Source organism: Babylonia areolata, chromosome 11, assembly GCF_041734735.1.
Source record: "Babylonia areolata isolate BAREFJ2019XMU chromosome 11, ASM4173473v1, whole genome shotgun sequence".
Lineage (NCBI taxonomy): Eukaryota > Metazoa > Mollusca > Gastropoda > Neogastropoda > Buccinidae > Babylonia > Babylonia areolata.
This window is the reverse complement of record NC_134886.1, coordinates 43,630,209-43,652,490: the sequence shown is the minus strand read 5'-3', so window position 1 is coordinate 43,652,490 and position 22,282 is coordinate 43,630,209. Positions and strand designations below refer to the sequence as shown.

Below are 22,282 nucleotides of genomic sequence, written 5' to 3'. Positions count from 1 at the left end.
AAACAAACAAAACAAAAAACAAACTCCAGTCATACTCAAAGTGATCTATGTCATAAGAGTGCATTGGAGAAAAAAAAAAAAAAAAAAAACACCTTTCTGTCGGCTGGTACATAACCATAATAATGAGACTGATTACATACAGTACTACATATATAATTTATTATACCACTGATGCATTCAAATACAGTGCATTGTTCATAATCTGCAATATGTTGTATTGTCTTGGTGTATGAATGCACGTATATATATTGTTGCTCTTTATGTGCAGAGGTACGTTATCATGCACTGTCGTATATGTATTGTTTCATGTGAGGCGCTTATAGCCCATTATAGAACTAGTTTGTGCCACAAGTGCTATCTATTTTCTTTTTTATCATTATTATCATCATTAGTATTGTTATCATTCCGTGTGTTGAGAAAACTGAGACGAGAAAATTAATTTTCCTTTTTTTGGAGAATAATGGATAAGCAGTGATGTGCTCGAGAACCAAACTGAATTGAATAAATTTTATTTTCTGAGGGTAACAGAGTTGGCAAAATAATGTGTGTTTTTGCCCATCCAGCCCTCGAAGAGGAAACAGTAACACAGACAAAGGGAGGAATCATTATATCAGTACAGCATGTATATTATAGTCATGGATACATGAATGATAATTTGACATTTACAACTCTAAATAGAGGAGAATAAGAGGAGATGGATATATGGGGACAGAGAGAGAAAGTTTTAAAAAAAGAAAAAAAAAGAAAATTAACATAGGTCAAGATAATGATACAAAAAGAACACACACACACACACACACACACACACACACACACACACACACACACACACACACACACACACACACGCACGTGCGCGCACGCTAACATTAAATATCAGCTGCACTTAAAACAGAATTGCATAGGCATTAAAATATTTCTAACATAGAATTCTGTTCGCACATACTAACATGCATGTACACTTACTCACACGTACCGGAACAGCGCACCCTCTCTCTCGCTCTCTCGCTCTCTGTCTCTCGCTCTCACACACACACACACACACACACACACACACGGCACACACCACAGCTTCCCGAGTTTAATTCTTTTGCCGTTATCCACAAAAGACACGCCCACGGAAACCATGCGATACCTGCTTGACCTTCCTTCAGTGCAGGCCAGAAACAAGTTAGAACAGGTTAAGACCTACTTCAGATCATTAGAAAACCCTCAAAACCCACTGCATGATGCAGTCATAGAACCAAATGGCAGCCGTCTAGGACGAGGAAGATCATGGATGGGGCAAGCAGAAGACACAATCCAGCTAGTATGCCGACTACAAGACCTGAAAGAAACAAAAGAATGGGAGAAAAACCCCGAAAACCTCAACCATCTATTCAACACAGCCATTTCACCCACTCTAAGAAGACATTGTCGGGAATGGCCAGAGGGCAAAACTGATGCGGAAGTGAAGTTACTCACAGAAGAAAACAGTAAAGAAGAGGACATCATCATATACACAGATGGCTCAGTCACCAAAGACCAGTCCGGTTGGGGATTCACTGCGAAACAAAATGGAAAAACAATTAGGGAAGAGAATGTTGCCTACAAAGTCACAACCTCCAGCCTAACGATGGAAGTTGAAGCTGTGACACATGCCCTCGAGTGGCTATCGTCTATCCATATGCTTGGAAACCAACATGCCATGATTCTCACCGACTCAATGAACCTCATACAGAAAATTGAAAATGGAATAGGAAGCCCAGAGTGGCATAAGGCAATGCGCAACTTTCAGATTAAAAAAACTTACATGGTCATACTGCCCGGGACATGCAGGTGTTAATAAGGGAAATGAGCGAGCTGACAGACTTGCTGGTAACGCAATAACAACGAGCGGCCTACATCTAGGAAAATCGGAAATCCTCAGAAAAGTCAAAGAATATCAAAAACTGAGAACAGGTACAAGGCCATCACACCATCGATCGCCTCAAAGAAATAAAGGTAGAAAGACTCGGAGGGAGCGGCCGTAAGTCAAGCAAGACAGGAAGAGCACGATGCTTTGCAAATCAAACAAATATCGGCATCATTTCCAAACCAACATTGCGCAAATTTATTCAAAACGAAACAGAGTCTCTGTGTGGGCTTTTCCAAATACAATAGACTGAGCAACACACTAGACGCCACGTTCTTGGTATCAGAGATCTTTTCCCACCCCTCTTGCGGCCAATCAGCGGCAGTCTCTGTGCGTGTGTGTATGTGTGTGTTTGTGTGTCTGTGTGGGTCTCAGTGTGTGTTTGTGTGCGTGTGTGCGTGCGCGAGGGTGTAAGTGTACACAAGTGTCAGGAGAGTTCTGTGCACGTGCGTGTGTGTGGGGGTGGGCGGGGGGGGGGGGGGGGGGGGCAGGGATGCGGAGCGGTAGAGGATGAGGTATGTGTGTGTATGCATGCCTACACTGTTGGAGCAACGGAATATTGGAACGTGCGGGTGTGCATATATATGTGTGTGGGGGGGTGGGGGATATGGGCGTATGTGTGTGTGCTTGTACAAGTAAGAGTGCCTATGTGTGTGTGTATGTGTGTGTGTCACAGTGTGTGTGTGTGTGTGTGTGTGTGTGTGTGTGTGTCACAGTGTGTGTGTGTGTGTGTGTGTGTGTGTGTGTGTGTGAGTGTGTGTGTGTGTGTGTGTGCCGTGGAAGCTGCGATACGTAGCCTAGAAATGAGTATGTGGAGGAGGGAGGGTAGAGGGGTGCACGGGGCAGTGTGTGTGTCAGTGTGTTCATCTTGGGGCTCATGTACGTTTATGTGTATTTGATTGTGCTTTCACATCTGTGAAACTGCATGTTTGGTGCATATCTGTTATGCATGTGTGTGTGAATGTGTGTCTGCATGTTTTACATTTATTTGCTTATTTATCATCACTGTTGTCTTTTTTTTGTCTTTTTTTTTCGTACGCTTATAGTTGACTTCATCAAGTTTTTGCGCCCGTTATAAATATTATTATTAGTAGTAGTAGTTTTTTTTATGTATTTATATTTTCTTTTCTTTTTTTAACTTATTTCTTTATACTCTTTTCTTTTATTACTTTTTTGTTTGTGTGTGTGTGTTTTTGTTGTTGTTGTTTTTGTTTTGTTTTGTTTTTTCTTTTCTTTTCTTTTTTTAAAATTCATTTATTTATTTATTTATTTTATTTTATTTCACTTTTTCTCAAGGCCTGACTAAGCGCGTTGGGTTACGCTGCTGGTCAGGCACTACGGCATCTGCTTGGCAGATGTGGTTCAGAGTATAATTATGTCCGCCGAACGCAGTGACGCCTCCGTTGAGCTACTGATACTGATACCATGGTTGTTCAAGTTCGTGCCGGGTATGTTTTACTCTCTTTGTTTTGAGTGGAGCATGTTTGTTGTATATTTCAGTGAAAGTATTTAACCAGTATTCGATAGCTTGATAAGGGTCGGTGATGTTATAGACCCACGACTGACGGACTGGAATTGCTCAGATCTGTTTTAAAAAAAAGTATTTTCATCACGAACCTGGTGAAGCAGCGATAAGTGATCGTTTTGTGTCGAGAGAGCGGGCAGAGAGAGATTTAGTATCAGTATCAGTATGAGTAGCTCAAGGAGGCGTCACTGCGTTCGGACATATCCATGTACGCCACACCACATCTGCCAAGCAGCTGCCTGACCAGCAGCGTAACCCAACGAGAGAGAGATTTCATTCAGTGTAAAGTGAAAATTTCGGCAAAAAGTCGTAAGCTAAATAAAACTCCCGACAGCGAGGCCGATGCTAAACATCAGCTGTCATGGCAGATAGTAAGAACAGAAGAGAAGTTGAAGAAGTAAGTAATGTTTGCGTGAATTTGGCCGCCTCAGACTAGACTCATTTGAGCAGAATCATGCCTCCTGTGTTGGTGAGCGATTGAAGTATTTCTTTGTCATTCACCGTTTTTAGAGTGCAAGAAAAATGACAACTTCTGTCACAGTTGTGACCGTTGCGTGGTGTCACGATGCATGTCGTCTGCACTGAACAGCTGCTACATTTCAGGTGGTTTGGTTCCACAGGGACGGAGACAAAAAGTTGTTGAAGTAAAGCTAGCAGGGTCAAGAGAGGTCGGCATAATATATTTTCCTTCTTCAGTCTTCAGTTAAATCATGTAAATCAAACAAGTTTACTATTTGCGGCGAAATGTGCTGGTGGATGAAACTGAAAGTTGCAGAAAAAGATTAAGTTGATGTAAAAGTTTTCTTAGTCTTTCTGCAAAGAAAAGTCAGTTGATGAATAATAAAGTCACGTTTATGCATGAAGAAAACCACGATCCACATAAACATTTAGAAGGGAAAAAAAAGGCACTGACAGCTGTTATACCAATTTGTTTTGAAGCAAGATATACATTTGATAATACTTATACCAGTAGAGAAAGAATACTTAATATTATATTGGTGCTTATAATTTATAAGCACCAATATATACAGATGAAAAACTACATGTCACAAATTGGAAATAATATATACTAAAGTTTTTCATTTAATACAATATTTTTAACAATTAACATTCACAAGATTCAGAAATTATTTTTCTCACTGGTATTATTGTATTTATATACATGTGGCACAATGTCAGATTTTTCATTTTTGATGGCACTTTCAAATCATACCAAACCTCAGTATGTTCAAATTCATGTACCTTCTTAAATTTTTTTTACAACTACATGTATCAGAATATGTCTGATCATTTCTTTTCTTTTGATAATTTGGATACTTAGATTAGAATCATGATAGATTACAAAAAAAATGTTATATCAATGTTGCTTCTCTCTTCCCTGTACTCCACTCTTTTAAGATGTAGATATTACAGTGTCAGTTTGAAAGTGCACCCACACCATTAAAATGTAATAATATTTAAGATTATACTATATAGTAATTCATTTAGCACCTTTGCATGTAAAATATTTCCGTTAGTGCCATAGACACATGTAGAATCCATTATTATTTATTCATTATGTGAATTACTAAAATATATTTAATAATATTTCTACACACTAAAATGAAATTTTCCATACATAGCCCTGCACAGGCATTCAACAAAACACAAAATGATTTATGTTTTGTATGCACACACAAAATTTATACACACAACATGAATTCATCATTGAAACCTTATGGTTTCTGCCATTGCTAATGCTGTTTATGAGACCAGACATCTTTCCTCTCTTTTCTGATGTACTGGTGCACAGTAATGCTTATTAGCTGTTGAGCTGATCATATAAATTGTAATTCTTTTTTTTTTCTTGTCTTTTTTATGAAAAGATAATGCATTATCTTGGAGAAACTTTCTGCCCCGATAAGGCCCTATTATATACTCAGCTGTGCTTTAACAAAAGAGCAAAGAAAGAAAATGAGAAAAAGTCTTGTAATTTTTGTGTAATCCAGTTGCTTTGATAATTATAGATTATAAATGAAATAAAACTGTGTAATTTTAACAGTTGCTTGTTGTTAATTGGTTAAGTAATTGAGGTATGCACTGTATGTTTACATAATGAAGTTTACAATTTAGCAGACATGCAGATACATATCTTTAGTTGTTTTGTTTATCATATTCATTCTGTTTTACCATACTTTTGCCATAGCTGCTATGTGCATATATATTTGTTAAAATGTATGAATGCAGTGTGTGTGTGTGTGTAGTTTTTTAGTCACATTTTGGTGTGTGTATGTAACATTGATGTAATGCATTATGTAAACAAAAGTGTTTTTGTAAAGTACCTAGAGCAGATTTCTGGATAGTGTGCTATATAAGTATCCATTATTTATTATCATTGTTATTATTATTATTATTATTATTATTATTGTTGTTGTTGTTGTTACTTTTCAGGATGGAAAACCAACTAAGGAGGAATGTGCTGTTGCCAAATTTCTCCGCTTTAATGTTCCTGTAAAGGAAGCCAAGCTGCATGGCATGAAAGTCCAGTGCTTCTTTGGTGAGGGCTTTCTTTTTGAACAGTATTGAGCTTCATATTAGTTCATGTTAGTCTAAACTATTCTATGATTAAGCTGCACCGTTAAAGTTTTAAATGTCTTATATATGAGTAAAGGTAAAAAAAAAAAAAAAAAAAAAAAAGCTTGACGACTTTACATCGCTGGGGCGTATGTGTTGTTTTATATCTATTGCTCTTTTGTAGTCTTATCACATATTCTTTTGAAAAGGTATCATATCACATTCGATCATAAAGATTATCGTGTTGCATCATAGGTTATTATCAGAAACCTATGCAACAATTATAGTCTTTCATGTCATATACACATTTAAGTGTAGTTTAGGTTATTATCAGAAGCCTTTGCAACATTTCTAGTCTTTCATGTCATATATATATGTTTAAGTGCAGTTTCCAGATGGCACTTATTGAACACAATCTTTTTGGCACAGAAATACTTAATTTGATTTCACTTTGTTGTAATTTTCATAATATGAATAATACATCATATATAATGTTACTTGTAACAGTAAAAGTTACTATGATGTTGAATATATGTTGTGTATATATGTGGTTTGATCATGTGTGTCGGTACACCCTAATCAGATTATCTAACCCACAGATCTGTAGATATTTTAATTTCTACATATTTTCAGAGAGAGTTTATAAACCAAGCAAATGTTTTGAAATTATTTTATCAATGAAATTTAAAGATTTCATATATTCCAAAGAACCATTGAAAAGGGTGATAGATGATGGTTAGAATATCAAAGTATGAAAATAGTACTGTGGTGTTAATTGTAACAATACGAATTACTATGCATTATGTATCATGCGTATGTATATGAATATGCACTGTCTCTTTTTCAGCATCTCCTGCTATTGATGCCCTTCTAGAATCAAAGTGGTCATCTAAAAATGCTACAGAACCACTGTTTGTCAACAGAAGCTCCTGTGTTAGTTACTGCCACAGGTCAGGAGATTGTGTGTGTATGTGTATGTGTGTGTTTCATATGTGTATCGTAAGTGTGTTTGATAATTAATTTCAGGTACATATACCATTGGAGAATTTGCATACATACTAAGTTTGTGGTTGATATTTGCTATTTTAAGTTTTATTGCCTTTAACTTTTATAAGGGCATGCCCCTGACTGCATAATTGGAGCTTCTTTTAATGAGACAAATCAACTGATCAGAAAAACAAATGGACATTTAATGTATGATTTTTTTCCCCACTGTAGTGTAGACAGAATACTTTGAAACTGTCAGTGCATATTGAGGTCAACTTGATTTGAATTGGTGTTTTGGTCAGTGTTATCTTTAATGCAGATCTTAGGTTAATTCTGACATACACCATATACAGATTTTGGGGGTGAGAGAAGTGTTCTAATTTTGTGTTTTGTCCTTTGACATGTCTGCCGTACCACTCCTTGTGTTAAAACAGATTGTTGGAGAAAGGCCTGTTTCACCGTGCTGAATGGGTCCAGCGCAAAAAGGATCAAGACAAGGGAGACCGGTCCAAGAAGAAGAAGGTCAAGGACATCTCAGAGAAAGAAGATGGGGGCACTGGCGATGAAGTGAGGGTGAGTGTGTGGAATACGAATTGAAAATGGTACATTTGTTCTTCAGGATAATTTTGATATGCTTCTTCTTCCTCTCCCTCAACTCTGTGAAGAAACACTGGGGTGCCTTTTAGAAGATCTGTTCACCAGATTCTTCTAGGCCTTGTGATTGTTTGTCAAAGATTGGGTCTTTGAATTGTGTGTCAAAGCCTGGCTCAAAGCCTGGGTCTTTGAAAATGAATATCTTGTCCATTCTGCAATGTTATAAGTCCATCTGTGTTTTTTGTTTGTTTTTTCCTCTCTTTCCTTCCTTCTCCCACACCCCCACCCCACCCACCCCCAACCCTCCCCCCATACATACCTACCCTGCCCACCTTCTCAACAGTTCCTTGCAAGATTGTTTTAGCAAGGCCATTGGATTTTGTGATTCAGTGTGTCCTGAGTAGGTCAAATCTGGCAGAGCCTGTCCCTCTCCCAGTTCAGATTTCTTGTCAGTTTTACTCCCCACATGTGGAAGGTAATACTGGGTTACATGGTGACAATTCATAACAAAGGAAATATTTTGTCTCCTCACATGTCAGTGGTGATATTCATTTTGCAGATCTTGACCGTACTCCTGTGCCAGTGTCAGTCAAATGGAGATAACCCATGTGTCTAGGATACTGCAGTTTTCTTTGTAGTTGCTTCCCTTTGACCAGCACTGACTTGGTGCTTTTTAAGTTTTTGTGTCAGTTTGATGCAGTGTGTCGCTAGATTTCATGTTCACCTCCAGTCATAATTATCCCAAGCTTCACATTGTAGTTTTGTTTGTGCTTTGAGCTTGTTATGTCATTTTAATGGAACAGTGCAAATGTAACAGCTCATGACTCCGCTTGTGTGAAGGGATGGAGCGTGTGATAGGCTTGATCACAGTGTGTCAAAAATTGAATGCTCTTATTAGTTTGTAAAAAGAAAGCTAGCTGTCAAGTCCACTGACTGTAGCAAGAAAAAAAAGTTTATAAAGTGAATTCTGTGAAGGAACAAGATAGTGCAAGAAGTTACAAGAGTTTGGTTATGAATCCATGAAGAGCTTTTGGAAAGGTACAGTCTCATGAAATTTTATTCAGGTTTTTGTCTGTTTGTTTAGATTTTTTTCTTTTCTTTTCTTTCTTTCTTTCAACCCCGTCAAACAGCAAATAAGTTGTTTCACTGAGAAAGTTGACATGATTTCCACCAAGAAGTGTGGAAACATTTTGCGAACAGTGCATTTGCTTCACATTTGCGCAGGAGAGGAAGAACAAGAGAGAGAAACAAGAGCAAGAAGCAGAACCAGACAAGACCACTGAGGGTGAAGAAACCACAAAGGAAAGGAAGACAGAGGAGAAGAAGGAAGAGAAAAAGGTGAAAGGAGTTAACTAGTCAGGATGGATATAAACTGATTCTTGCTTTTTGTAATCAGAAGAGTGGCAGAATGGTTAACGGATATAGATTGGCTGTTGCTTACTATAATTAGAAGAAAAGTGGCAGAATGGTTAACCTCATGAGTGCCCTTCCAGTGTGCAAAAAAGTGCCCCAGGATGGAAATTTCCGTCTGTCATTGAAGGAGGTTTTCATAACGCAAAATCATTTAATTCATTATGAGATTGTCATAAATAAGCCTGGGCAATGTAATATGGAAGACAGGCTGTTGCCCATGCAGCTTGTCCCCCCTCTGCACCTCACTGACAGATCCAAAGGAACAGCAAGGCTGTTATATTTTGGTGCCAACGCGGCCGCAGGAGCTGCCAGAAAGTGACAAAGTTTGCCATCCAACCGCCTTAGTGGCCCCACACCGGATTTTCTGTCATGGTTTACTCCCTTAGCTAGGTGGCTGCAGGTAGCTCTCCAGAGCTGGTGCCCTTTGATGGGTCATTTGATTCCGCCAGGGTGTCTAGCCACCCTCCTCACCATCCTCCTGAGAGGACTGGTGGGGGTGCTGGTTTAGTCGCCAGCAATTTGACCCTGTGACAGGTAGTACTGGGATCCAGGTTACCAGTAGCAGATATATCCATGCAAGATTTTTTTTTGGGGGGGGGGGGGGGGGTTAATATCTTCTGTGACCAAAACCTCCCATGGCAAATAGTTGTCACTGAGCATAAAATAGGCTTGGCTCTGAGAGGGTTAAAAGGCTTATCTGCCAGTACATTGTCCTTGAGGGTCTTGAGCGCACGTAAAAGAACCCACTGCAGTAGAAGGTTATACCTGTCAAAATTATGAAGAAAAATTCACTTTGATAGTAAAATAAATACACTTGCATTGAGCAGAAAAAATGGTTGACGCTGCTTGCTTTGTGGTGATGCTTTTTTTGGGGGGGAAGGGCAGTCCAAATTTCAAACAAGGAAATCTGTTGTGACAAAATGTAACACTTAGTTCTACTCAGTTCAGCTTTTGTGGTTGGGAATTGGGCCACCTTTCACAGCATTTGGTTTGGATATGTATTGAATGCATAAGACGAATGCCAGCAACAGAAATAAGGACAGCAGCATCAATGCAGTCATCATTATCAACATCTATAGCACTCATCTACTATGACATTTCTGCTTTGGGTATCTTGAATTGAAATAAATGCAACATTTGCAGGAAACGCCATTGAAGGTACCATGTACTTGTGCAGTTTGTGCATGCATGTGATATGTTAAAATGAATGTGTATTGTAGTAGTAGCAATGTCATATTGGATGTGAGAGAGAGAGATGTTTACTTCATTGTGAATATCTTTACAACTTTACTCACACATATATGCATGCATAAACTGCAGTACTTTTGTACTATTTGGATTGGAAACATAGGCAAATCACATTGTCACACCTTGTGAGTTCATATAAATGTCTGTGGTTGTGTCTATGTATGCACATGCATAGTGCATGTGAAGTTGCATGCTTGTGTGTGAATACATTTGTATGCCTGAATCATGACTGCAAACATTCAAAAGACTTGTTTCTTTTAATTTTCTCCAGTCAGAAAACCAATGACGTTGTTTATAAAACAGGATGAACAGAAGAAGAAGAAAGAGAAGCCTGTGAAGCTTGTCATGACCGACGATCAGAGGTTTTTGGATGGGGAAGAGGTAAGACAACATATCTGTTTACTGTTTAGTATCTGTGCCAGGTGTATAGCATCTTTGTCAAGAAGGTGATATTTTACACTTTGCTTACACCAGCAGCTCCAGGGAAAGTTTTGATATTGTTTGAAAATTAGGAATAGTTTTTCAGGTGCGTAAACAAAAAGAGTTTTGTAATTGTGTGACTGTGTGTTTGTTTGTGTTTGAATGTCCCCATTATAATGATTTATGACAGTGAATTGTTTCCTCAAAACTTGTGTCTTCCTGGGGCATGTCATAATATTTGTTGACTGATGTCCTCAAATTCTAAAAAAAAACCCTTTTGCCTTCTGTCTAAAAATTCATAAAGATATCAGATGTCTGTTAGAGACTATAAGGCTGAAAATGATAAGCACAGCTTCATAGTTAGTACTGTATTTGAAGACAAAAGGAATGGACAGTTTTATAGTTTTGGCATGCTTTGAGCATGCATATGAATTTGGAAAATTTTACATTTTATTCGCTACATGAGTTTTTAATACATTTCGGGTATTCGTTGTTTTTCATGATTATTCTTTTGTTTGTAATCCTCCGTAGCCCAAAAAGGGTGAAAGGGAATTAGATCTTTAATCTTGAGAAAGATAGTGTGTTTGATAAAGTTATATCAAAATGGACATCGCATCAGGAACCACAACTACCATAGGTCCTAATGCATGATGCAGCTTTTGTAGATCTGTGTGTTCCTTTGGGTAACATTTACCAAGTATGGTAAATGGGATCTTGGTGACAGTCTCACAAAGGTCTGTTGGAAAATGTTATCAATTAACCTCTTGACTGCCAGCATTTTATTTTAGGTCAGCCATAGTACATGATATGCTGAGGACAAAAAGCTGAGTCAGTAAAATGTACTGGAAACACTACTGTAGCTTTTCTGTTTGTGGGAATTATGCACAAAATTGCACTGAGTGATGCATAATAAGTTCTACTTTCACATGGGAATAAAGCATAAGGATTCACTTTGTTTTTGTTGAGTATTTATTGAAACTATTACATGTTTATAATATTTTGTGAATGTTTTTGCAAACTCACAAGCACTCAGCATAGAAACAAACAAAAAATTAGCAAGAAACCTTGGTCTCTTCTTCATCATAATTATCAGAACTGTCCTCTGAATCATTCAAGTTTTCTTCATCACTGTCCGTTTCATTTATAATTTCCCCAAACGTTAAAAAGAATTGCAAGTGCAAGATGATAATGGTTTCAACATTTTGAAGAAGTCTGGTTTCAGTTCCTGGAGAGAAAAAAATGCAAGACCTGTTTAACTCAGACAGCTGGAAAAGGGAAACAAATAATTTACATGAACCTTTTCTGAGTTTGTCGACAGTTGTCTCCAGTCTTCAATAGGCACAAATGTTTGATGAAATACCTCTGTTAATTTAACAAAGATGGGTGTCACAGAAGGTTTTGAGAGCTCCAGTGATTTAACAGAGGTGGCAGCCATGGAGTTAAGTCACCAGTGATGAATGCCAAGATATTTTTTTTCTGAGCATGCCTTCTGAAGCGAGACTGCCATAACAGTAAAGATTATATGAGTCTAACAGTGTCTAGGATTTCACTGAAATTTTATGGGGAAAATACATTTCAGGGCACGGTGCATGCATTATAGAATTTAAAAGTGAATTCAGATTTCAGGAGTGTGGTGAAAATATATCATTGCTTTCTGTTTTGTTCTTTTCCTTGTATCTGCACAGAATGTTTATGTATGGATTTATGACCCACCAAGTGCCAGGACTCTTTTCATTGGATTTCTGATAGGTGAGTAATTGTTGGGTTTTTTTCACTCAATAGTCTGATCAGATTTAAGGTGGAAGAATGGTTCATTCCTTTATAAACCATACTGCACTTATTTTATCTTCCTCATCAAGAACAAAACATGCATTTTATTGAAACCCATATTAAATTATCAATGTGTGAAATGTCAACAGCAGCATTTATTCGCCTGTATTGTTTTGGGGGCATATTTTTGTTGAACTGATGAAAAATCTCTTTGACTGCGTTAAGTTCATTTGGAATTGGAGGAAGCACATCAGAGATCAGTGGTACCAGACAGTAAAATATTCACAGTGATGGTGGCTGTGCATTATAGGCCCTGTAGGCTGTTAATCCTATACAAATGTTTTGATGCTCAATTTTATAAAAGTGATATATTTCTCATGTCATTTACTGTTTATGCTCTTTATTTTTTTTTATTGCAATCTTTTCCAAGTAGTTCAGTTCACTTGTATCTGTGAATAGAGTTTTATATGAAAATTGTTTTTTACTTTGCCATTTAGAATGAGTAATTAGCTTCAGGCAGAAATGGCATTTGACTTGCTAGCAGATGGCAGACTATTAGGGAGACATCTTATCACTGAGTTGACACAAAATTCTGGCCAAGAAGAGCAAACAGATAGGCCTGGTTTGCGTCAGTTTGACACAGTAAGTATATTTAACCAAACTGGGAGGGAGTATAATACAAACTCCTCATTTAGGCAGCCAAATTCATCTTCGGGAGTGTAATGAGCAGTGAGTTATAACATGAATTCAAATAATCGCAGGACATAATGAGAATGACCAGTTCTAGTTCACACACTATTACATTGCAGAGTGCTGTAACAAAGTCATAAGGAACAGGCAGTGAGCAGTATAGTTTATGTTGCAGTGTTTGGAGTCACAGCACTGTGTCTGTTCCCACTGTGGCCGGAGTCTGTGCGTATTGGTGTCTACTACTTCAGCCTGTCTGGAGCTGGATTTGTTGGGTTTATTCTCTCATTAGCTGTCTGTGAGTATCCTTTGTCTGTTCTTTGTTTCCTGCTTATTTGTTTGTCTTATGTACAGGTGCATCATGTATTCCTGAATTGTAGGTTCCCAGATTTCACATTCATGTTCACTATGTCAAAAAGACAATTGAGATCAAATGAGTAGATGCTGAGGATTATGGCCACTAATGTTATCTTGGTTTTATATGAGAGTCAGGAAAGCTTTTTATTCTTTCCTCTTGATTGCAGAAAAAATGTATCGAATTAATAAGTGTCTGATGTATCTCATATTTTGATGTACTTGCATGTTGTAGGGGGATTTTGCATACAGTGGGCAGTAGATAACATTCTTGTTAATTTTAATGGTGCATCATCTGAACCAGATTCAATATTTGTTCCCAGGGACACTCGTCTGAATCTAATCATTTTCTTCTTTCTGTGTATTATTGTTTGGAAACAATGTATCAGTCTGCCTGTTTCTGGGTCCTCAGTGCGGCTCATCCTGTTCTGTGTGATCTGGATGCTGACTTTGGGACGCAACCACTTCTGGCTGCTGCCCAACCTCACGGAGGATGTCAGCTTCTTGGAGTCGTTCCGGCCCCTCTACAAGCACGATGTGGTAGTCAGAGAGGAGAGGAAGTCCAAGGCCAAGTCCAGCCAAAAGTCCAAGGGAAAGGCCAAGAAAAAGAGCAAGTCCAGTGACACTGAGAGTGATCCAGAGTTTGAAATGGTCGGCAGAGCAGATCTTGAAGAGGAGTTGGGAGACAGGATGGAAGGAGATGAAGATGAGAGTGAGGAAAATGGAGAAATGGGAGAGGAGGAGGAAGGGGAATATGGTGCTGAAGATGAGGAGGAAGATTATGAGGAGGATGAGGATGAAAATGATGGGTTGGAGGAGGAGGAGGGCTATGAAGAGCAAGAGGATGAAGAAGAAGATGATGGGAAAGATGCGGAACTGAAAAAGGACAAATAATGCACATTTGCTTTTAGGGCTTTAGAACACATGTACATTTTCATGTATTTGTGCAGATGCACACTCACATACAGATACAAACCTCAGATATTCTTAGGCAGACATATACAGTGATGATACTCACTTTCTCACATGTTTGCATGTGTACATTCTTGTATAAACATATCACATACAAAGTAAGTGCAAACACAAAAAAATAACCTGCACAAATACAAGCCTAAATATGTTCTCTTTCTGTCTTTGTCTTTCTCTGTTCCTTTCTCTGTGTTTGTGTATCTTGGTCTCTCTCTCATGTATGCATGCGCATGCACGCACATGCACACACACACAAAGAAACCACTCACAGATAAGATAAAAATCATTCACAAATGTTCCCTGCTGCTGAACAGAGATGATCTGTGTAATGTGTAACTTAACAATATCATTGCCATGGTATGGAATTCTAGTCATGTAGAAAGGGGGGACCTGGATCCTTTTACACTATGAATTTCACCAGGTGCTGAAATATTCAGAATGGTGCTTTGTGTTCATTTCCTGCTGATGACTCTTGTGCTCAGGGTAAAATTTTGGTTTTCTTGGGGGTGGAAAGAACGGTTAAAAAAGCTTTTAATTATTGAATCCCGCATCTGAGCATTGTCCAGGCATTGAAATTTGTTTCATTAAAACAGTTTCCACACGTGCATAAACTCAAAGCAAAGGGAACTAACTTTCACAATATTTCCAGGTATTTCACTTGTATCTGCTTGAGACTAGATTCGGTCAATCTCAGTATATTTTGTGTTTTTCTGCATCAGAATGGCAGGGAAGACTGTCAAGGTTGTAAACTTCTAAGGTCTGAATGGGTTGGAATATTTTTAACACAGTCTTTCTGATCAAGGTCATGTTTTACTGTGAAGCATGTTCCGCTCTTTAAATGTTGCTGTCAAGTAAATCAGTGAATGCTGCTCAGAGAAAAATGCAGAAAGCTGACTGAAATGGAATATTGTAAACATTTGAAGGTTTTCAGTTAAAAATAACAAAGAAAGAAAACCCCATGTGGAATGTTTGGAAACCTTGGTAGATTTGGTCATGAATCCTTTTGTGCAATCTGTGTAACAGTATTCTGTTACTTGAGGCCCATGAATTTATTCAAACTCTAGTCGTGTTATCAGTGATGAATTGTACACTTGTTGCTGATCAATCAAGTTCTCATCTATTGATTTAATGATATTTTTGGTCGTGGTGATACCTTTTTTTTTTCAAATTTACATCTTTTTCTTTGTTTAAAAAAAAAAGCCTGTGTTCTGGAATGAGGATATTGCAAAAGAATGTGTTCATTTAGTCACATACACACTCAAACACTTTTCTTTTTTTTTTTTTTTTTTTTAGCTCTGTTTAAAAACTTGTATGTCCTGTATGGAACAGTGATATTGGAAAAGAATGTACACACGTGTGCACACACACACACACACACACACGCACACACACTATTTTCTCATACATTTTTCTTTGTAAAAAAGAATTGAGAAAGGATTTTGCAAAACAATGTGTTTATTCACCCATGCGCATGTGTGCAAACATGGACACACAATGCATATTTACAGAAATATACCCAGACATGTAAGATTATGCAGCAATCTCCTCACCCATCCCGCACACTCATCGAAATCAGTTTGCCCATGAACATACGGTGAAAAAAAAAACATTTGAATGGTGATGAGTCTTGTAAGTATGTAACTGGTGCAGAAGAATTGACATATAAAAAAAAATTTAAAAACTTGACTTGTTAATCATCACACTCGGGTGTGGAATCTCACTTGATAGAGGGGAAGATATTGTTACTTCTGACAACCTGGAAACCTCTTGCTGATTTCTTTTCTAAGTGTTCTCCTGCAGAAGAAGTTCGTATCTCATACATGTTTGTCAGTGCAGACCATCTCGATGTTAACAAAACAGGAACAGTCATTTCTGAGATGGCCACAGCTGGGAGTCTTTCAGAGTTTACAACATACATAGCACATGAAATGCATTTGTTTTTAATGATCTATATTTATGTATTTATTTATGAAAAGATTTGTTGGTCTTAACTGTTTCTCAGAGCAGATGTGTTTTACAGAGCATGCCTGTCTGCGACTGATTCATTGCTGTTGATGAATAATAAAGTATACTTTATGATGACAGCGTATGAGGTGTCACTGATGTTGTGTAACTCTGTGCTCTATTATTATTTTGTTCTCTTTGGGGTTTTTTCAACTTCTTACCTTAAACAGATTTCCTCCTTCTATGGAAGACACCAGTCAGTCATTTCACATGTATACACAGCAGCAACAACAGAACAAGAGATGTAGGAGCACCAATACCCTGTAATGATACCCCAGACTTCGTTTTTTGTGATGAAGCAGCTTGATTAGAAACTACATATCTTTTATGAACTTGTTGCAAGAGGTTGGGAAGCCATATTTGTTTGCAATATACCACTGTGAGCCAAAGCAACCATCATGTCATTCTATCCATTCATACAACTGCTTTTTTAATGAAATATTTGTTTATTGTATGTGTTTGTAAACACTTGCACATGCTGTATACATGCATGCAGATATATTTATTCTTTCTTTGGGAGAAAACTATCCTCTGACACTGAAATAAAACATAGTTTAGTGTGATCTGTTTACCCAAGACAAACATTTTTGCATAACATTTTCTTGAAAGCATGTAATCTTTTGTTGTATATGAGACATTATCAGCCTCTACTAGCACAGGAGAAAATATATGTGTGTATTCATGTATGTGCATGTGTGTGTGTGCATGTTTGCTGGTGCTCACACGCATGTTTGTGGGAGGGAGGAGGGGGAATATGCCTTTTTCACTTCGGTTTTGGGTAACAACGTATCCTGCCCTGATACAGGATTTATGCCAGCAATCACAGACAGCCACTGGCAGATCAGCCAGCAGCAGCTGGTTGTGCACCCATCACATGTCTGGTGCCACACCCCCTCCCTTGGGCATACATCATTTTGCAGGAAGCTTTCCCACACCTCCCCTCATCATGCCCACACCTCAGCCACTACCCACACAGACTGTCCCCTCTCCACCACCTGCCCACACTGACCATCACACGGACAATACATCCACAGAGGGTGAACCCCCTCTGTTGCACTGGTGAGGGTCCGGTAGGTGCAGCACCAGGGTCCACCCAAGCTCGCAGAAACAGAAGACCTCCGAGAGTTCTCATTACGGCCCTCACCCTTCCCTTTTCCAGTCTTCCCTGATGAGATGCTCTTCATCATGAGCAAGCACACGTCAGGGGTTAACCAAGCACGTCAGGGGTTAATCAAGCACACATCAGGGGTTAATCAAGCACACGTCAGGGGTTAATCAAGCACACATCAGGGGTTAATCAAGCACACGTCAGGGGCCAGCCATACCAGGAAGTACCTGCCAGTTCAGTCCCATCTGCATGAGAGAGAGGGAAACCCTTCAAAAGAGATATACTTCCTTTCCACAGGAGAACCCACCACTAACCGAATGGTTAAAGCGTTGGACTTAACCTGAGGGTCCCAGGCTTGAACCTCGGTGACAACGCCTGGTCGGTAAAGGGTGGGGATTTTTCACGATCTCCCAGGTCAACACATGTGCAGACCAGCTAGTGCCTGAACCCCTTTTGTGTGTATACGCACGCAAAAGATCAAATACGCACGTTAAAGATCCTGTAATCCATGTCAGCGTTTGGTGGGTTATGGCAACATGAACATACCCAGCATGCACACCCCCCAAAGCAGAGAATGGCTGCCTACATGGCGGGGTAAATAAACAAAACGGTCATACACGTAAAGTTTTACATGTCTGTCTGAGTGTGTGTGTGTGCATGAAATCTGATTGAATGACACAGGAAACGGATGATGAGCGCCCAATGGCAGCCGTCAGTCAGCTCTACCCAGGTAAGCAGCCTGTTGTGCAAAAGACCCCATGTTTGTAAAGCGCTCAGAGCTTGGTCTCCGACCGAGGATAGGCGCTATATAAGTATCCATATCACTCATATATCAGAAGCTAGCCACTGGTCCACTCCTGCAAGAGTTCCTCCAAATCAATCGGAAGGACCTCCTGCAGTTCTCTGAGCACCTCCGTTCCTTAAGGGGCACAGACCCATGTCGAACAGGCGTTTTACGGAGATAGAGAAGATCAGAAGGACTTTGGAATCCATCATCATAGACAACTTCCTGACTGCCCTAACCATGTCTTTCTTGTCACCCTCTTCCACGAGACCAGCCTTCTGGCCCTGGCCTTTCAGTCCGTGTGCCCTTCACTGAGCAGAATCTGAGATATATATCGGGTGTCCCCCAAAAAGTGAACCGTTTTTTGACAAGTATTTTCTCAGTGAATGAGAAATCGAATTCATTGAAAATTTTCACACAGTAACCTTCGGGTATCGCCAACAAGTCTGCAAAATATCTAAAAGTTCGGACGTACATTATGCGAGTATTGTCAAATTCAAAACAGCATGTCAAAAAATCCAATATCAGAGCTGTGTAATGTGACCATCATCATGTTCATACCAGCTGCCAGGTGCTGGCATCTGTCAGTCAGTGTCGGTTTAAAAATAGCCTGTCTGGGTGTCAAGTCTATTGATTTTTTTTTCTTGTCGTCTGTATCCAAAATCAGTTCTGTCAAAAGTTTCAGTTTGGAAGGATCGGCCATGCCTTTGAGTGAAAGTGATAAGGTTACCATTGAAAACTGTTTCAAGGAGAAAGTCTGGGGTGGAAGAGGGATCATAAAGGAATTTCCAGGCAAGAGGTGGAAGCCATGTCACTGAAAATAGACTTATCGCTAAAATACACACTACAGGGTCAGTAGCACGTAAAACTGGCAATGGGAGACCCAAAACTGCATGTTCGGAGGAGAACAAGGACCGTGTTGAAGAACTGATTCAATCCCAGGAGGAGAACCCAGGGACCCACAAATCTCTTAGAGAAGTCGCAAGCTATTTACAAGTGAGCAAGTCTTCTGTGCAAAGAATGGCGAAAGAACTGGAGCTGAAGCCCTTCAAGAGGATACGGGTATCAAGAAGGGACCAAAATGTTAGAGGGAAAAGAAAAACTTGCTGCCGTAACTTGAATGTTCGCTACTCGGCTAATGATGTGAAAAGGATCATTTTCACAGACGAGAAAGACTTCGTTAGAGATAGCTAAAAATCGCCAAAACGATCGCGCTTATGAGAAACGGAAACGAGAAATTCAGCCATCTCGCCTCTATCATAAGACTTCTAGATTTTCAAAAAAGATAATGGTTTCAGGTGGAGTATCCTGGAAAGGAAAAAAACAAACATTCATTTTATTGACACTGATAAAGCCAAGGTTAATAGTGAAAGCTACATTATGTTATTGGATGACAATCTTTTCTTGGATTGTAGGCGTCTATCCTAGAAACAATTTCGTGTTTCAGTTAGCTTGGGCTCCTTCACACACAAGTAGGGTAACCCAGGCCCATCAGGAGGAGGCTACACCAGAATTCATCAAGAAGGATGAATGGCCTCCACAAAGTCCTGACTGTAACCCAATGGATTATACCATATGGGACTCTCTGAAGGAGAAAGTTTACCGGGAAGTGAGAGACAAATTGACCGAGCAGGCATTAAAGGACAGGATAATTATGTCATGGGAGGAGATATCGGTGGAAGAAATACGTAAAAGCATTTCTGCTTGGAAGAAACGGCTTCGTTTAGTAGTGGAGAAGATGGAGGCCACATTGAGCATAAACTGAAATAAGTGAGTTTTCCTCTGATATTGAATTTTTTGATATGCTGTTTTGAATTTGACAATACTCGCATAATTTGATATTTTAAATATTTTGCCGACTTGTTGATGATACCCTAAGCGGTTCACGTTTTGGGGGACACCCGATAAAACCTGTTCACTGTCACAGGCTTACACGAACGGCTTCATGGCCAGAAGAGACTCCATCGTCAACAGCTCCTCCGTCCTACTCCCCCAGTCCTTCCTTCTGGGCACTACCTCATCCAGAGGGCTCCCTATTCGGGCAGGTGTCCGCTCTCCACCATAAGATGTCAGGCTGACTTGGCTAGAGACTTGTCGCAGGGAAGGGACACACTATACTCAGGCATAGACATGCCTCACCACCAGCCACCTCGAGAGAGCCCGCCATACAGAAGCACCCTCATCAACACGGTGTAGGGTCCAGGACTGGCACCTCCCAGTCACTGTGTCCAGGTCCAAGGGAAAACACAAAGATGGCGGTCCTAAACTATGCGGCCCCACCCTAGGCCAGTTGCCAACCCCAAAACTGCCCTCCTCCAATGACAGTGACTTACCCCCGTCCTTCATCAACCACCCACACCTCCACAATATTAGCAGGGAACCTCTCCAACCACATGCCAGCATGGTCGGCTATTCCTGCGTGCGAGTGGATCATTCGGGTGATAGGATCAGGGTTTTCAGATGCCTTGGCTCTCTTCCAAGGCACCTTTCACTCTCCGCCATCCTATCTTCCCTCTTCCCCGGGATCCAGAAGCGCAGTCTGCCCAAGGTGAAGAAGTCCTATTCTGCTAGACAAACAGGCCATAAAAGAAGTTTATCCCAGTTTGCTGGGCTTCATCACTCGGACTTTTGTGGCCCCAAGGTATTTCAGGGGGTGGCAGCCAGTCCTGGACCTATCCACCCTAAACAAGTACCCCCAGAGGGTTTAAAACGGGATAGGGCCAGACTCACTCATAAGAGAATTGAACATTGGGTTGAGATTGTATATGGCTTAAGGACAGAATTTCCCCGCTTTTCTTCTGAGACGTGGGGGGTGATGGGGGTGTTAAAACGGGCATAGGGCCAGAATCACTCCACCACCACCCCCCGCCCCCCATCTCCACCCCTAATGAGAACTGAACATTCGGTCGCTTCTCTTTTCTGATTTTGATAATAGAAGAACTGGAGTCAGGGAGGGAGGGGAGGGGGGGTAAAACGGGTACAGGGCAGGAAACCCTTTCAGTCCGACCTGCCCTGATCAAGGCTGCAGGTCTGGGAGTTAAGATTCGTTCCTTTATTTATTTATAGTCTGTTCATCTAAGATGATGATATTAGACTGAAAATAAATGATATTATTATTATTATTTGGATTATTATCATTTCTATCATAATGATGATTGTTATTATTAATTAGAAATCGACATTTCTGTATATTCGAATGAAAAGGGGGGCGGTTGAAGTGGAAGGGGGGGTGAAGGGGACTAAGAAAGGAAGAGAGAGAGAGAGAGAACAGAATGTGGAAAAGATAAAGTACAAAATCTAAAATGGAGAGGGTGAGTGTCAGTGATTGGAGAAAGAAAAAAACATAATACTGGAAGGGTGTGTGTGAGAGGCGGGACGGGGGAAGCGAGATTAGGACAAAAAAATTATCAATAATCAAATATTGTATGCACTACTTCTGTAGATTATTATTTGAAAAGAGGTTCATGTGGGGACCTATAATAAACAACCAACTGGACTATTTAACACATAACTAGCTAACTTTAATAAAGAACAGTTTGAAATGTATAACTTTTTCCAAAAAATGTTAACATTTGAAACAGGTAACACGTGTTCCGTAATTTCTGGAGGCAAAAAAGGTTTCATTACTAAACATGGGGTTAAAACGTGCTCTACCGTTAAATGTTCCTTGCAAATGCATTCAACATTTTCACAATATTTTGTGTATGGGGCATTTAGTAATAACCTAAATGTCATGCTCTTAACAGTCCTGCCAGTTCTTTTAGCATTTAATAAGGCAGAAGTGTTAACTTCTAAAGACAGAAAGGAATTTAGCACATTTATTTCAACAATATTACACATTTCAGATGATGATAAACCATGAGGAAGTTCAAGTGCATTCGAAGCGTTTTAGCTCCAAGCTTTGCAAGATGATCTGCACGTTCATTAGAGAAAAGCAGTGTGAGGGAATCTAGCACATTAGTTCCTCTCATC

At 39.6% G+C, this 22,282-nt stretch overlaps 1 protein-coding gene across 3 annotated transcripts; it reads left to right on the top strand.

The window, feature by feature from the left end:
* The first annotated feature begins 3,685 nt into the window (after positions 1-3,685).
* Positions 3,686-16,493, top strand: LOC143287762 (translocation protein SEC62-like). 3 transcript variants are annotated; one of them, XM_076596038.1, is made up of 9 exons: positions 3,686-3,816; positions 5,850-5,955; positions 6,820-6,922; positions 7,394-7,526; positions 8,778-8,891; positions 10,518-10,595; positions 12,320-12,383; positions 13,270-13,389; positions 13,858-16,493. In XM_076596038.1, the coding sequence occupies exons 1-9, from the start codon at positions 3,781-3,783 to the stop codon at positions 14,337-14,339; spliced, it is 1,236 nt and encodes a 411-aa protein (XP_076452153.1). In that variant the 5' UTR covers positions 3,686-3,780; the 3' UTR covers positions 14,340-16,493. The 3 variants fall into 3 exon arrangements, with proteins under 3 accessions (XP_076452153.1, XP_076452152.1, XP_076452154.1); XM_076596037.1 differs by having other exon boundaries at positions 7,394-7,532; XM_076596039.1 differs by having other exon boundaries at positions 3,777-3,888; positions 7,394-7,532.
* Positions 16,494-22,282: the final 5,789 nt, after the last annotated feature.